General features: G+C 37.3%; 1 protein-coding gene across 1 annotated transcript in view; it reads left to right on the forward strand.

Moving 5' to 3' along the window:
- erbb3b (erb-b2 receptor tyrosine kinase 3b) overlaps positions 1-13,389 on the forward strand; it is a 38,111-nt gene extending 24,722 nt beyond the window's left edge. Inside the window, exons 15-28 of the mRNA XM_073822595.1 lie at positions 314-471; positions 583-636; positions 734-875; positions 1,468-1,587; positions 5,839-5,937; positions 6,018-6,203; positions 6,291-6,446; positions 8,252-8,327; positions 8,402-8,548; positions 8,641-8,738; positions 8,836-9,021; positions 9,406-9,471; positions 11,948-12,191; positions 12,281-13,389. Of these exons, the coding sequence (XP_073678696.1) occupies positions 314-471; positions 583-636; positions 734-875; positions 1,468-1,587; positions 5,839-5,937; positions 6,018-6,203; positions 6,291-6,446; positions 8,252-8,327; positions 8,402-8,548; positions 8,641-8,738; positions 8,836-9,021; positions 9,406-9,471; positions 11,948-12,191; positions 12,281-13,065 (2,517 nt within the window). The 3' untranslated portion in view covers positions 13,066-13,389. The remainder of the gene's footprint in view (positions 1-313; positions 472-582; positions 637-733; positions 876-1,467; positions 1,588-5,838; positions 5,938-6,017; positions 6,204-6,290; positions 6,447-8,251; positions 8,328-8,401; positions 8,549-8,640; positions 8,739-8,835; positions 9,022-9,405; positions 9,472-11,947; positions 12,192-12,280) is intronic.
- Positions 13,390-13,627: the final 238 nt, after the last annotated feature.

The following is a 13,627-nucleotide window of genomic DNA, read 5'->3' on the forward strand; positions in this document are numbered from 1 at the left end:
CATCCTTCGTACTGTGTATGATAGTGCTAGAGGGTGTTTTGATAATGATGTGAACGAAGCTATTTTACGGTAAAAAAAAATCTCTCTCTGTGTAATGTCTGCTTGTTCGCTTGATTACAGTAACCTGCCAGACAGGCTTTGCAGGCTCTTTGATTCAGAGCTGTTCATTGTGCAATACATGACTTTTAACAGTGACTTAATAAAAGAAATTCTAGCGAAATGTTTGTCTTAGCGCAGGTGCTTAGTGACAGGAATATTTGTTTTTACTAATAAATAACATATAAGTTTATCATCTTTTTTTTGTGCTGATCAGGGTGCTGATCAGTGTGTAGCATGTTCGAACCTGATGGATGGCCCTCACTGTGTTTCTACTTGTCCTAATGGAGTAAACGGGGAAAAGGGTCAGACCATATTTAAGTATCCGAATTCAGAAGGTCATTGTAAGTCCTGTCACCTCAACTGCACAAGAGGGTAAGTCACGCTAAAACGAACATGTTTTAGATGTCAGTTCCAATTGTTCATTCTGAGAACACTGTAAATGAAATGAAACATTATTCTGTGGATTTTTTGTCCCCTCAACAGATGCACAGGCCCTGCACTCACAAACTGCATAGAGGTTGACAGACTTGTGAACAGGTTAGTAGTGCCCTCTTCTGGTTAGAATCAGAAAGCACAGACGTTGTCAAATATAAACATCAATTGTGTTTTCCTTAACCAAGCACCTTCTTCTCAGCTCTCAGATCGCAGGAATAGCAGTTGCTGTGTTTGCTGGTATCATCGTGCTCCTGGCACTGTTTGTGCTTGGTATGCTGTATCACAGAGGGCTGGCTATTCGCCGAAAAAGAGCACTGAGAAGGTACCTGGAGAGTGGTGAGGTAAGCCTAAATATAATCCTCTTTTTTTCACCCACATGAAGGTAAAAATAAGGTTCCTTGCATTTCTAAACACAGTGATTTATCTTTACAATCTATATAATAAATCAGTAAGATTTTGTAACATTTTACAATAAGGTTTCATTTGTTTAAGGCGTAGCTCACCCAAAAATAAAAATTCTGTCATTAATTACTCACCCTCATGTCGTTCTAAACGCATAAAACTTTAGTTCATCTTTGAAACACAAATTAAGATATTTTTGATGAAATCCGAGAGCTTTCTGACCCTGCATAGACAGCAACACAACTACCATGTTCAAGGCCAAGAAAGAAATTCAAGGACATTGTTAAAATATTCCATGTGACATCAGTGATTCAACCGTAATTTTATAAAGCTATCAGAAGAATACTTTTTGTGCGCAAAGAAAACAAATGTACTGTCTTTTTGGGCCTTGAATTCTTGTTTCATCAAAAATCTCTTAATTTGTGTTCTGAAGATGAACAAAGGTCATAGTGTCTAAAAACTGTTGATGGCCACTGTACTTTCTTGGTTATTAATACTGTATAATGCAAATTTTCTCCTGTCTCCACACAGAGCATGGAGCCGCTGGATCCAGGAGAGAAGGGGACAAAAGTGCATGCTCGCATCCTAAAACCACAAGAGCTGCGAAAGGGCAAACTTCTGGGCTACGGAGTCTTTGGCACTGTGAATAAGGTTGGAATCACTCACACATTAAAGAGCAGGTCATATGTTTTTTTTTTTTGTAAAATGTCCTAATAGTGTTATTGGAGTCCTCTACAAAAAGTTTAAATGCATCTAAGGTCAGAAAACATTATAATTTTATACATAGAGTCATTCATCAATGATTTCGAAACGGTTAGTTGGAGCAGCTTTGAGTGTAATGTCTGTAAACCCCTTCCTTCCATAAGCCTACTCTGCTCTGATTGGTCAGCAGGCCAAGTCTGTTGTGATTGGCACAGAGAGGAGTACTTAAGACTAGGGTTGCACGGTATACCGGTACTACGGTAGTATCGCGATACTAAAGCGTACAAATACCCGCGGTGCCATTGCATTTTTGAAACGGTAGTATCGTCCAAACGGTAGCACCATAAGATATGTTGTATGCACGGCAGAAACACTGTTTAAAACGTTCATGCACGCCAGCAGAAACATTACAAGTTGACTGCCAAAATGTCTTTCTGCTGTGCTTTGTGTAGTACAAGAGGTGTATGGCTTTATATGCTATTCAGTGTTTCACCATGCTTCAGTTCAGTTTGAAATGAGAAGCTGCACTCGCACGTCCTTGTTCACGCTGCAGTTTCAGAAAAGAGGGTCTGATTCAGACGACTGTCTAATGTTATTTAAAAAATATCAGCCCAAGAATCAATTATTAAACATCAAAATATTTTACTAGACAGAATTTTCGTATTTTTATTCATTTGCCCACTTTTAGAACATGTGTAATAATTTGTTTCTGGAAGCATCTTTGCGATCACGAATGCAATTCCATTAATTAACATAGTGGTTTTGACCTTGGTTCTTATCAATCATTATATATATATAACTTGGAAATTTTAAGATATGGCAGCAAAAATGCCCGTGACAGTTCAGCAATAAGACACGAGCAAGATGTTTTAGTTTTGTTTCTGTGTTCGAATCTGAATTCGCGTTAGTTTGGGCGAATCACTGATTCACTAAGCCATTCATAAAAACGAGTCATTTGATTCACCCCTGAATGATTCAGCCGTTTTGAAAGAATCGTTTGAACAACTCAGTGATTCAATCATGAACACTGCTGCCATCTGCTGGCGGTTAAGTTTCCCGTCATGTTCCATTCTTTTCCAACATATTTCTATATTCAGAGTTTTGTATTTAAAACATTTATCTTATAACATTATTTATGCAATTATAAGTACAGTCTAAATGCATAAATACCACATCTAAATGTCACTCTATGAAGCTTCTGTGCAGTGCTCAGATGACTTTTGTTGACATGATTTCATGGATAACAATAGCCAGTCATTTATTCACATTAGTGAAGTATTCAGAGAAAAATCTTGCCTGTTTTCATTTACATCTTTTTATTAATGAATTTTTTTATTCATTTTGTAGATTTGAATTTTAAATTAACAGAATACTGCATGGTATCGTGATACTACTTGGTATCATGATACTTCAGCTGGTATAGTATCGTAAGTCATTTTTATGGTATCGTGACAACCCTACTTAAGACAGTTATTGAGCGCTACCATCTGTGTTGCCAAGTCTGCGGTTGTTTTTGATGTTCGTGGGTTGAAGCGACCCCAGTAACGTCATATTTAGCCCCTGAAACGCAAAATTACCAGAGGAACCCTGAAAAAAAGCGTGTATTTACGCAATATTTTATCAGGGGACCCCCCAAAACGCGTTTGGGCTGGTTTTGAGTAGCAATTGGGCGCATTTTGTTGTGAAAAACTGGCAACCCTGATGAACCTTTTACATAAAGCAATAATATAGTGCTCCAATCCGTTCTTAAATAATGACATAGAAACATTTTGTTGAACACTTAGCAAGTGAATCGTGTCCAAACTGTAAAAACGGATGAAAGAACTAAAATATGTCCTAGTTACATAAATAATAAAGTAATTAGAACAACGACAGTTTACATTAATCAACACATTCTTAGATAATAGTGGGTTCACAGCAAATTATCAGAACTATTTCAGTAAGACAGAAATATTGTAGTTTACCTGGAAACCTAAAACTGCACTTTCCAACAATGACTGTATGATTTTGAAATCCATCTTTTCACACTGAGAACAACTGAGAGCCAGGGGGTGAAAATTTGAAGATTAGGCTAATTTTTACATATTTTGTAAAAATATTTTGGCTGTGCTTTAAATTAAATTATTACACGGTACTGTGGAATGCTTGATTCTGACTGGTCAGTCATGACATTCAGGGCAACTTCAGTGAGTGCTATTTGCTTGATATTTTTTCTTGGCAGAAGCTTTGTGTTTGGTTACCTTATAAATTATTAAAGCTTAATTCAATATTATGTGGACAACTTCTTAATTCTGTCAATTTGTTTCATACAAACGCAGCTGCTGCCATTTTTTTTTATACACTGTAATGGATTATAAGATAACTAACAAACTAGCACTACTTCCTTAATTATTTATGTGGTGAAATGTTGTGTTATAAAACTGGTAAGACGCACTGTATACCTAAAATGTCTAATGAACTTGCCGTTTGCTAGCAACTGATTTCTTCATGGAAGCTTTGCGTTCAAATATTTCACTCAGATCAGTATTTCGTGTTACCGCAAAGTAAAGATGTATATTATCCCTTACTTAATTCAAGTGATGAAAGATTTTGAAAGTCTGACAATAATCAATGTTTTGAGTGCTACTGTAAGATTAGCTCTGCCTGGTTTAAATGTTTCATAATGAATAACAGTTGAAAATATTCGAAATTTAGAAAAGTAATCGAAAAGTAATTAAAAGTAATAAGTTACATTACTTTTATAAAGTAATCGAAAAGTTACACTACTTATTACATTTTAAATCAAGTAACTTGTTAATTACTTTGCTATTAAAAACAGCAGCTGTGCAATGGGGAAGAGAAAGAGAACTCGGCCAGTAATTCTGATCAGCTGTCGTGGTTATTAGGAATTTTTGCAACGAATGTTTGTTTAATAGCCTATTTAACACTTATTTAGGCTTCTTTCTTATTTAAATGTATTATTTCGTTTATTTTATGTATTGTAATTTTAGCGATTTGTAGGCTGCTTGTTCACCGACGGAATTGCTCAAATAAACACGCACGTCTGTGAATAATGTTTGAGCCTCATTTATTTATATATAAAACACCGCACCACCGGCGGTGGTAAAAATCTGCCACCGTCACAGCCCTACAGTTCCTTCCCTCCATAAATACGTGCACTACATGTTGTATTTAAATCTAAATTTAACATTCAACGACAGATGTTTCAGCACAATGAATGTTTTTTTGCGCTGAGTATTGATTGTCTCCCTGTCTGTGTTCTGTGTTCCTGTCTGACGCTCATTCAGTAACGATTTAAACTTAACACAGACTGCCAGAATGGACTTTTATGCATAAATGGAAATGCTTGTGTGAATTTGTGACATTTACAGATAAGGATATGACCGTAAACTGAAAGTTTTCATGCTGAGGATGCAGACGGATCTCAAAGCGCCTCACAGGGCAAGCCATTAAGCTATAAGCTTCAAGTTTAAAATAAGGAATTCTCATGTTTTGTGCAACTTGGATCACATAACTCTCCTGCAGAATCTCAGTCTGTTTCCTCCACTATTTTTAGATGCACTGTGTCTATAGAAATGCGTCATTCAGTGCTGTAATTTTACGTGATCCTCTGAAGTTGAACGTGCACTGTGGGCGGACCGATTAATCGATAATGAGAATCGTTGTCGACGAATTTCATTATCAATAATATTCGATTTTATCGATTAGTTGTTGCAGCCCTAGTTCGGAGACACTTGTTAGTCCAAATATAGAAGTTTAGAAGCCAAAGAAGATAAAAGCCACGAATAGAGAAGCAGTCCTCTGTAAAATGACGAGCACACAACAAAAGGTTTGAATTGTATTGCTGTGGTATTGTGGAAAAATGCATTTTAACCACTGACTCGGCAATGAAAACAAAACAAACTTGCTTTCACAGTGCAGAACACAGCATCTTCTCGAACTTGATGTAAACAACTAGTGGAAGTGTTTGTGGGCAGGTCAGAGTGTTCATATTTTGCAAGCAGGTGAGGATTATGTTAATGTGTTACCCAGTGACGCAGATCGATAACAGGCAGAAGATTCCAAAATACAAACTGCAAAAAATATATTTTTCGGAAACTCATATGACCTGCTTTTTAAGTTTGCCTTTGCTCAATTCAGTCTTGAACTGTCTTACCTGCTCTCTGAACTGTGATTAAGCTTAAGTGACTTCATCCTCAGGGTTTTTGGATTCCTGAAGGAGACTCTCTAAAAATCCCTGTGGCAATAAAGACCATCCAAGACCGCAGTGGCCGGCAGACCTTTACAGAGATGACTGATGTGAGACATTAGCTTGCTATAATGTACACTCATTGATGCGTTGCTTCAGGCTTTCATACATATCATTCCCCTTTCTGCAGCACATGCTTGCAATGGGAAGCCTGGATCACCCGTATATAGTGCGTCTCCTTGGCATCTGTCCGGGGAAAAGTCTCCAGCTGGTCACCCAGCTCAGTCCTCACGGATCCTTACTACAACATCTTCGCCAGCACAAAGACAACCTGGATCCCCAGCGTCTGCTCAACTGGTGTGTGCAGATTGCAAAGGTGAGATGACTGAAGATGAGAAATAGTGTGTAACACAAAGCTTATTGATGCATAATGTTTATACATAATGTCTGTGTGTATTTTTAGGGAATGTATTATCTTGAGGAGCACTGCATTGCCCATAGGAACCTCGCTGCACGCAACGTGCTGCTCAAGAGCGACTACATAGTGCAGATCTCAGACTTTGGGGTCGTTGACCTACTGTATCCAGATGATAAGAAATATGTGTACAGTGAACACAAGGTAATTTACAGATTAAACTTCTCCTGAAATGCAATCCTGTTATTACAGTTGAGGACAAAAGTTTACATCCTCATTTCAGAATCTGCTAAATGTTATTTTACCAAAATAAGAGGGATCATACAAAATGCATGTTATTGTTTATGTAGTACTGACCAGAAAATAATAGTTAAATTTATAAAAATGACCCTGTTCAAAAGTTTACATCCCCTTGATTCCTAACACTGTGTTGTTACCTAAATGATCCACAGCTGTGTTTGTTTGTTTTTTTGTTTGTTTAGTGATAGTTTGTCCCTCGTTTGTCCTGATAAATAGCCTGGAAAAATCCAGACCCTAATCTATTAAGATTAAGGGTCTGGGATCCAGCAATGAAAACTCGAGGGGCGGCACCAAGCATGCATTTGAAACTCTAACTGCACGCAATTGGATAACGCCACGACCAATCACAACAATACACGCTTAGCTACCAGCAGAGCTAAATGATGTTTCATTAACAAAGTTCAGGAGAAGCGCGTCAGATGCTTAGCGTAAACATCACAAGTCAATCAGCGCCATAGGTTTAAATACAGCTGACTCACCTCAATTCACTCGATGGTTTCCAAGTAAACCTCCACCACCCCATCTCATCACTCCTATTGGGGGGTAACGTACTCTGGGTTCGGGCCACTCCCGAGCTCGGAGCCCTTCACCGGACAGCACGCCAAACATGCACTACTATTCTCCGGCTAATTATATGTAAGCGTGAACTCGTGAACTGATAGATTAAACTCTTGCTGTATCCAGTCGGCAAAACAGCAAAAACGTCCTTCTTGCAAAGGAACGATTCGAGTTTTCGGTTTTCTGTTCCTCTTTTATATGGAAAGCCAAGTCTAACTCGTTCATTGTAGCGGCCAAAGCCGTTTCAAACAACTTGTTGTTCATCTGTAGCAACAGCGATCTTTCAAAGTTTACTATATGATTCGGACGTCGCAGTGCTGTCATCATCAGCTTAGCTCGCCTCTGGCCCGCCTACATCAGATACACCGATTTGATTGGTTCCCACAATTGCTTACGTATTGCAGTACCTGCATCATTGCTCGATGCCAGAGTGTCTTGCAGAGACAATTCAAATTGTGCTCTCGCGAGACCTCTGGATTTCCAGGGTACCTGACAAATCCTTCAGGTCCCCAAAAATTATTTAGTTTTCTAGCATTTTTGTGTATTTGAACCCATTCCAACAATGACTGTATGATTTTGAGATCCATCTTTTCACACTGAGGACAACTGAGGTACTCATATGCAACTATTACAGAAGGTTCAAATGCTCACTGATGCTCCAGAAGGAAGCATAATGTATTAAGAGCCAGGGAGTGAAAACTCTTTGAATTTGAAGATCAGGGTAAATTTCACTTATTTTGTCTTCTGGGAAACATCTAACTATTTTCTGTAGATCAGAAGGGCAGTACTTATTAAAAAATATGATAAATGAACACACTTAAAATAAGAAAAATGTACATATCTTGATTCTGTTCAAAAGTTTACACCCCTGGCTCTTAATGCATTATGTTTCCCCCTGAAGCAGTGCTGTATGTAAACACATTTTATGTGAAATATCTTATTCAGGGCAGTATTAATTAAAAAAATAACAAGCATTTTGTATGATCCCTCTTATTTTGGTCAAATAATTAACATTTTGCAGATTCTGCAAGTTGTAGGTAAACTTTTGACTTCAGCTGTGAAGAGAGTGACAATTTGTTATTTTTATGAGATAAGTGTAATAAAAAAGCATGTTTAAAGTTGCTGATGTTTTAAGATGGGCTCTTTTTCAGATGCCAATAAAATGGATGGCATTAGAGAGTATCCTCTTCAGAAGATACACTCATCAGAGTGATGTGTGGAGCTATGGTGAGTCTCAATGCCGTTGAATATCAAGTGCCTGTTTTTGTTTAGTTGTTTGAAGTTCTTCTTACTCATTCCAGGGGTGACTGTATGGGAGATGATGTCACATGGAGCCGAGCCATATGAATCCATGCATCCTCATGACGTGCCAGGTCTACTGGAAAAAGGAGAGCGGCTGGCTCAACCAAAGATCTGCACCATAGATGTCTACATGGTCATGGTCAAGTGTAAGGCAGATGCTAGACACATTTGGAAAACATTTAATGATTTTACAACACTCAACATGTGTATAAACACATTTTAACCTGTATATCCTCAGGCTGGATGATTGATGAGAATGTAAGGCCTACATTTAAAGAGCTCGCCAGTGAATTTACGAGAATGGCAAGGGATCCACCACGATACCTTGTGGTGAAAGTAAGAAATCAAGACTTTATTTGAAAATGTTCAAACATAGGCACCAGGAAGCAGGTTTGTGATTGGTTTTAATGTTGATTTCTGTGCCATAATGTAGGCTCCTCAGAATTGCGCTGGTGCAGATGAAAGCCACCAACGATATGTTAAAGCCTCTCATTTAGAGGCAAACCTGGAGGAGGAGGATGATGATGATGATGAGGTATTGCAGGGTGGGTTTGCTACTCCTCCCCTCCAGCTGTCACCGACTAGAAGTCATTCTCGCCTCCGTATGGCCTCCTACAGGGTGAGATGTCTGCAATACACTTTAGCAAAGATTTATTTAATGTTTACACTACCATTTACACTTTGTTTGGGTTCAGTACGATATTTTTTGTATGTTTTTGAAAGAAGTCTTTTATGATACCATGGCTGAATTGATTTGATGCAATGAAAATACAGTAAAATATTACAATTTAAAATATATTTTCTATTTTAATATCTATCTATTCTATTTCAAAATCTAATTTATTCCTGTGATGCGAAGCTGAATTTTCAGCATCATTACTCCACTCTTCAGTGTCACATGATCCTTTAGAAAGCATTTTTATATGCTTTTTTTCAGGATTCTTTGGTTACTAGAAAGTTCAAAAGGATAACATTTAATTGAAATCTTTTTTTCTTTCTTTAGGGCACCACAGAACACACAACACCAATAGGCTATCTCCCCATGACCCCAGGGGGCGACCACAGACAGGTCAGCTTTCATATCATCTTATCATGTTGACTTGACTACAGATATGTATAATTTCGGGTATATAACTTTTGGTGCTTTTATAAAGGCAGCTATATATTTTCATGCTTAAAGGAGTAGTTCACCCAAAAATGAAAATTCTGTCAATAATTACTCACCATTATGTCATTCCAATTACAAAAGACCTTCGTTCACCTTTAGAAAAACACAGATGTAAATATTTTTTGATGAAATCCGAGAGCTTTTTAACCCTGCATAGACAACAACGCAGCTACAACGTTCAAGGCCCAGAAAGGTAGTAAGGGCATCTTTAAAATAGTCCATTTGACATCAGTGGTTCAACCGTACTTTTATAAAGCTACGAGAACACTTTTTATGCACATAGAAAACAAAAATAATGACTTCAACAATTTCCTCCCTTCTGTGTCAGTCTCTGCCGGTATTCATGAAAGCACCACGATGTATGACATGAGGACGAGAAATTAGTGACATCATTTTTGTTTTTTTTGGGTGTCTTTGGGTGAACTTTAAAGACTCATATATGCTGTGTAATGGAAAGCAACATTAAATAATTGTATATTATTTATATCAAAAAATATTATTTATTTTTTATATACTATGTTACCGTACTGGAACAAAATAATTTAAGTAGAAAATACAGAATTTGTATTAAGCAGTGGTTTCAACCTTTTTGATTCAAAGGTCCCACACAATATTAAAATATTTCATATTTCCAGGAATTCTGCTGTGATAATGACAAGGTGCTTGTTTTTATCGATATATAACATTACTTAAATAATAACTCATTTTGTGACTCCAGAAGTGTAATATACCAATAGTTACTGAGGGAAAATATAAAGAAATATGATTTCAGTTTTGAGAAACATTGATATTAAATTAAAAAAAAATACAAATATTATTAATTAAATTTATATTACCTTGTATAGCACTTTTATAACAGTTGAAAAGATATAAAGAAAGAGAGAGAGAGAGAGAGAGAGAGAGAGAGAGAGAGCGCGCGAGAAGTCTCTCTCTCTCTCATTTTTTCTCTCTCTTTTTTTTTCACTGAAAAAAGTACCCTGATTCAGATGCTCCTGAAGCTGCAAATACAAACTAACATGACTAACAACATCCAGAATCAGGAAAATTAAATATCTATTCACAAAATTCAGCCCAACCAAATTATAAAAGCACACAAAGAAAATTATCTATCCTATTGGAATGAAACGACAGAAAAACAAAGTAAACTTGAATGTTATTTGGCCCTACATAGAGATTACGCAACTGCAGATTATCTGAGTACAGTGAAAAACTGTAAATTAAGAAGACAAATGACAAGGTACAGACTGAGCAATCATACTGACTATAGAGACGGGCAGATATCGACAGCACTGGCTGCCCAAAGAGAGCCGCATCTGCCCATACTGTAATCATGGGGAAGTGGAGACAGAGCAACACTTCCTCACCAGCTGTCCTAACTATCAAGAAATTAGAACAAAATCTTATCCAAAATTTGAAACACTTTGCCCTGACTTTAAAATGTTAAACAAGAAAACACAACTTCAGTATTTATTAGGTGAAAAACAAGATTGTATCTTACTAGCAGCAAGATACATTGATGCCTGTCACAAAAAAAGAGGAAGGAAAACCAGTGATGCGCCCACCCACATACACACGCAAACACACACACACCACATTGATTTTAAATTGTTCATAGAATTCTAAAATGTTAATTATTTGTCCTGCTTTTTAAATGTATATAATGCATGTTTCTGTGCATACATATCTGTTTTACATTCAATGTAAACACTAGGGCTAGTGCAATACACTATCGCTAGGGCAATACACTGTAACAATTGTCATGCCAATAAAGCACATATTGAATTGAAATTGAATTGAATTGAGAGAGAGAGAGAGAGAGAGAGAGAGAGAGAGAGAGAGAGAGAGAGAGAGAGATTGAAATTGAATATATTCCTGTAATGCAAAGCTAAATTTTCAGCATCATTGCTCCAGTCTTCCGTGTCTCATGATCCTTCAGAAATCGTTCAAATATTCTGATTTATTATCAATGTTAAAAACTGTTGTGCTACTTAATATATTTTTGGAACCTGTGATACTTTTTTCAGGATTCTTTTAAGAATTAAACGTTAAAATAGCAGCATTTATTTAAAATAAATATCTTTTGTAACAATACACACTACAGTTCAGTAAATGTTTTCTTTCTTTCGTTGAAAGAATACTTTTATTCAGCAAGTATGTGTTAAATTGCTAAAAAGTAATGGAAAAGACGTTCTATTTGTAAGAGAAATAGAAAAGACTTCGAATAATTTCTTAAGAATCATGTGATGCTGAAGACTGGAGTAATGATGCTGATAATTCAGCTTTGATCACAGAAATAAATTACATTTTAAAGTATATTGAGATTTTAAATTGCAATAATATTTCATGATATTAATCTGTTTGTATTGTTCCCACACAGATGAGAGCCCAGAGGAGGAAGATGGGCTCAGTGAGGACAGAGTCCGAATGCTCAGAGGGCAGAGGTACAATGGTGGACATTGAAATGGCCGAACTTAGTTCTCAAACAGATAGCCTATCCAGAGGTCGCAGCCGTATGGACAGTGCCATATCCACCGGCGTGTCTGTGGCCTCAGATCCGTTTTCCTCAGGTCTGGAAGGTGTAGGCGAGGACAATTATGGATATGTGTTGCCCTCAGAAAGAGGTAAACCAATACTGCACTCACAGTTTATATTCAGTCATTATTGAGACTCAACCGTGTGCCATTTTTATAAGACATATCTTCTCATTTAGGTTCCAGAAGCACTATTCCTCATATTAGGACATCAAGAAACTCCAAGAATGCACTCTTGCCACTAAAAACAGATGTACAAGAGTACGAGCTAATGAACAAACAGCCCCCTCGGCTTTCTACTTCACCCACAGACAGCACTGATGGCTCATCAGCATCCTCCCCTGCTTCTCCTTACACATGCAGCATTTTACCACAAAAGAGAGACAGTGACTCAACACAAACCGAACTGCCAGATAAGAGCGCTAGTCTGCCTGAAGGAGACAGTGCTGAGTCTGCTGCTGCTGCTTGTGAATACAGTCTGGTTGAAAATGTAACATGTACTGATGAGAATCAGTCTGAGAGCAGCCCTGTAGAGGAAGAACCACCACCAGAGCATCAGCCACAAGAAGCAGTGGTTGAGTATGAATACATGGACATACGCACAGATATAAACAAGCAAAACAGTCCTGTGAGCAGTCCAGACGAGGTTGAGAGTGACAGAAGAGAAGCAATTTACCAAAATGTGAATTCAAGACATAAGGAGAATGAGGATTCGGATCTCGCTACACGGCGTAGTGAATATGTGGACATGGAGGCTTCTGGGAGAACTGGCTCTGAGGATCAGGCTGAATATCAGAACTTTCCGGTAAAGGGAAGACCTGTTATGGGAGAAGAGCCACAAAAGACTGATCTCAGGTCCTACATAAAAGTGTGTGCCGGAGTGGAGGCGCAAAACACTTCTTTTGACAACCCGGACTACTGGCACAGCAGACTGTTTCACAAGCAGGATACTGTTTGCACATAATTGTTGACTGACTAACATAATGTGACGGATCAGAAACCCAACAAGTTTCTGAGGACGTATATCTACCATGTGTTCAGTATTTGAACATATACATTTATGCTAATGTGCCAACAAAATATACTTTGTTATAGTGTAAAATCACTTGTCTTGTTGAAGATTGGCCTACCTCCACTTGTGTGTCTCTGAACTCCTGTGGTTTTGTATAGATTTTTGTTTGTTTTTTAAGACAATGATTTTTGTGTACTCAATGAGGAACAACCTTTTTGCGAAAAAAAAGCTATTGTATATTGATTTTTCTTTATCAGTAAAAGTAATTGTCAAGTTTATTGTCTCCCATACTTACTTGCTTTTATTATATGAAAATAGTTAGCTAGAGTATGTCATTATACTTGAAAATGTTTTAATTAAAAGTGTAAAAATCATTTCATTAAAAAAATTCAATTGATTTCATTTCAATGACTGCCTTTGTTAAGGCAAATAATAATATGTGGTGTCATATTTTGAGAATAAAATGTACTGATAAGGCTATTTAATTATGTAATGTTCTGACAGTCAAGACAAC

The sequence above is a fragment of the Garra rufa genome, chromosome 18, assembly GCF_049309525.1.
Source record: "Garra rufa chromosome 18, GarRuf1.0, whole genome shotgun sequence".
Taxonomy (NCBI): domain Eukaryota; kingdom Metazoa; phylum Chordata; class Actinopteri; order Cypriniformes; family Cyprinidae; genus Garra; species Garra rufa.